This window comes from Papilio polytes, unplaced genomic scaffold (genome assembly GCF_000836215.1).
Source record: "Papilio polytes unplaced genomic scaffold, Ppol_1.0 DF824493.1, whole genome shotgun sequence".
Lineage (NCBI taxonomy): Eukaryota > Metazoa > Arthropoda > Insecta > Lepidoptera > Papilionidae > Papilio > Papilio polytes.
Genome location: NW_013524711.1, coordinates 18,978 through 22,178, shown reverse-complemented (window position 1 = coordinate 22,178; position 3,201 = coordinate 18,978). Strand labels below are relative to the sequence as shown.

Here is a 3,201-nt window from a genome sequence, read left to right as displayed (position 1 = left end):
AAATATTTGAATCCCTAATACTAGGTCTTCATAAACTTACCCAGTATGTGTTGCATTTTGCGAGTGTATCTGCGGTTATGTCAGTGTTGGTTTATATACAAAAACTGGGTTGATTAACTTCTGATTGGCGGCAGTTAATGAGCTAGTTAATTTAACCATAACGTAGTTAACAACATGTAGATTAATTGCACTGAACTGCGACGAAAGCCTCCTTTAAGACAAAATACACTAAAAACAAAATATTCTCAAAAAAGTAATACACTAAAAAGTAACGAAATAATTCCATGAAAATAGTAAACCTCCCTTATTGTAGCTGTTATGTCTATATTGTACAATTGTTATTACTTTGATGTCGATGTCAGTGATATGTAAGGCTTTCTACATATTTACCACTAGCTGTTGCTCGCGACTTCGCCCGCGTGAAATAATAAATATAATCTATTATGTTCGCCTTTTTTTCAACCTATTACCAATGGAATTAACTGAGTAGTAATCTACGTAATAACAGAAATCTACTGATGCAAGATTCCAAATTTCTGAGCCCGGTAGCTTGTAAGCTGATTCTTCGGTTACCCTTATTGTTTGTATGAATTTCCTCGGAATTGTATATAATTCCAATATCTTATTAGGAAATGTATAAAGTAAATGCTTTCTGTAGTAAAACACGTTGTTAATAATATTTTTTTATTATAACACTTATTGAGACAACCGGGTAACAGTCATACCGTAAAACAATAACAATATCTTCATATTCTTTTACTAATTATAACTTCTAAAATCAACTATTAACGTATCACAAAATCAACTTATATTTATTCTTATAAAATCAAATTTTCATTTGGCAAGTAATCAGTCTGATAGCTAAGTAATTGTAAATGTCAAAGTATATAAGTAAATCTTTATATTATAATACTTTGTCAGTCCATATAGCTATTTGTTTTTGCAGGGTAAGCTCGAATGGCATTTGGAAGTACATAATACTTTATTTTTAAAACACAGACATCTTGCTGTAGCACAGTTTTTCTTGCAAAGGCACTTCTGAAATCCCTGGCCGGTCCCATTGGATTGCAAGTTGGCAACTGACCGGAGTGTAATCTCGGTACTCGGTACATCATCTGCAGAAGAACTCTTGGACACACATTAATCTGAGATCGAGCATATAATCGTTTTAAGATACCGTTCTTGGTACCAATCTGATGGAGTTCATCATCGGTTTTAGTCAAAACTACACCAATAATGTTACGTGCATCACCTCGTCCTCTATCAACCTCCGGAACTGCAATTCGTACTGAAGCGCCAATAGGTACAGGACCCAAATTCTTTTCACTCAATTTCAGCATTTTTTCGGCTTGTTGTTGTAGGTTTTTCTTAGCATTAAGACGATTATCTAGTGCTTTATCTTTTTTTGAACATATTGGACACAAAACTTTAGATCCAAACCCTTCATCGGATGATTCTTCAGCAACAGCGCAAATAGCGTGGATTGCACATCCACATTCTCTACATGTGTGAGCACCTGTAGTTTCTTGTGAACAGATGCTGCATTGGAGGGTGCAATTTATAGATCGAGTGTTTGTATTGCGTTGATCGATCTAAAACGTCGTTGGACACTTGGCTTACCTCTGCCTCCGATTTCATCTTAGAGAGTTCACATGCAGAGACTTTGGGATCTTCCTTTTTGGTAAGGTCCTGTATGATTTTCTCCAAATCTTCTTCAGTTTCAACATTTTGCGTGAAATCACTGGGTAAATGTAAACCAACTTTTACTTTACACCCAAAAAGAGCCTCATATGGAGATTGCTTGATACCAGCATGAAAAGCTCTGTTTTTCATCAGCTGGACAAATCTCAAACCCTCACTCCAGTGTGAATTATCATTATCTTGCATCCACGTGGTTAGCATATTTTCAATATCCTGATTCGCTCTTTCCACACTCCCCTGACTTTGCGAATGCCTAGGTTTACCATGTATAATTTTTAAAGTAGGCCAATATGCTTTTAAATTCTCAATAATTCGATTTGAAAATTCTCTGCCGTTGTCAGAATGTAGTATTGCAGGAGGACCAAGTAGTGTAAATATATCTAATAAAGTGTGAGCCACTTCCTCAGCTCGTTTTGTTTTAAGTGGCCGGAAAACAACAAATTTTGTTAAATAATCTTGATAAACCATTATAAATTTGTTATCACCGTCGGGCTGGGACTGAAAATCTATAAGATCTACTTGGCACCTAGAATTAAAATCTGAGGATATAATAGGTTTCACAACAATGCCTTTTTTAATGTTTTTTTGCTTTTGTTGACAAGGTTCACAAAGTTCAAGATACGTTTCAATATCCTTACGTGTTATGTTTTTGTAGCGACTCCATACCTCTTTCATCATGCGATCTCTTCCGCCGTGACCGATTCGAATATGAGCCTCGTGTAATATGTCGAATAACTCGCTATCACATGCGTAGTAAATAATAGTGCTTGTAGTTTCTTTAATAGGGAAAATAAGCTTACTGTTATGGTCAATGGTAAGCACGTCGTATCGCCGCAATAGCCAATAATCACGAGAAGTCTTTCTAGCAGTTGTTTTTGCCGCAGAAACGTCTTCAATTAACTCTTTATAACGTTCATCTTCAATAAAAGCAGTGTTTTTAGCGTTTGTTAATATTCCTACTGACGATAAAGTCTTATAAAATCATCCTTTCATAAGCGCGATGCGTGATTCGGCAGCCATTTTTGAACAATAGAGACATTCATGCGCACTGACAGTTCACAAGACAAGACACTGCGCGATCGCCGGATCAGGCGAAGCATTATCCTCCCCTCTTCCCGCTGTCCCCGCGTACCAACCAATATCTTAAATGTTTTACATTTCCGATTGCTATTTAGGGATTGTATAGAATTCCTAGGAAATGTGTAATGTGTAAGTAAAATATAATTTATTTCACACATTTCCGTGCGATTTTAGGAATTACATACATTGCCTAGGAATTGTATACATTGACGGATTACATACATTTCCGTTAAGATATACAAGTAGATTGTCCTCAAATAATTAAAAAGTCTAACCAGCACATGGATGGTGTGGACCTCTTAGATTCATACCTAGGGAAATATAAAATAAAAATTAGGACAAGAAAATGGTACCTCAGACTATTTTACCATCTTCTTGATGTTACTCTTATCAATAGCTGGTTATTGTACAGAAGAGTTG

At 35.9% G+C, this 3,201-nt stretch overlaps 2 protein-coding genes across 2 annotated transcripts in view; both read right to left on the bottom strand.

Annotated features, from left to right (window-relative positions):
• LOC106103314 overlaps positions 1-464 on the bottom strand; it is a 2,961-nt gene extending 2,497 nt beyond the window's left edge. The window contains exon 1 of the mRNA XM_013283086.1: positions 41-464. Coding sequence (XP_013138540.1) covers positions 41-56 — 16 coding nt within the window. The 5' untranslated portion in view covers positions 57-464. The remainder of the gene's footprint in view (positions 1-40) is intronic.
• A 333-nt stretch (positions 465-797) lies between these two features.
• Positions 798-3,201, bottom strand: part of LOC106099195 (KRAB-A domain-containing protein 2-like) — a 4,248-nt gene continuing 1,844 nt past the window's right edge. The window contains exon 3 of the mRNA XM_013281485.1: positions 798-2,673. Coding sequence (XP_013136939.1) covers positions 1,501-2,673 — 1,173 coding nt within the window. The 3' untranslated portion in view covers positions 798-1,500. The remainder of the gene's footprint in view (positions 2,674-3,201) is intronic.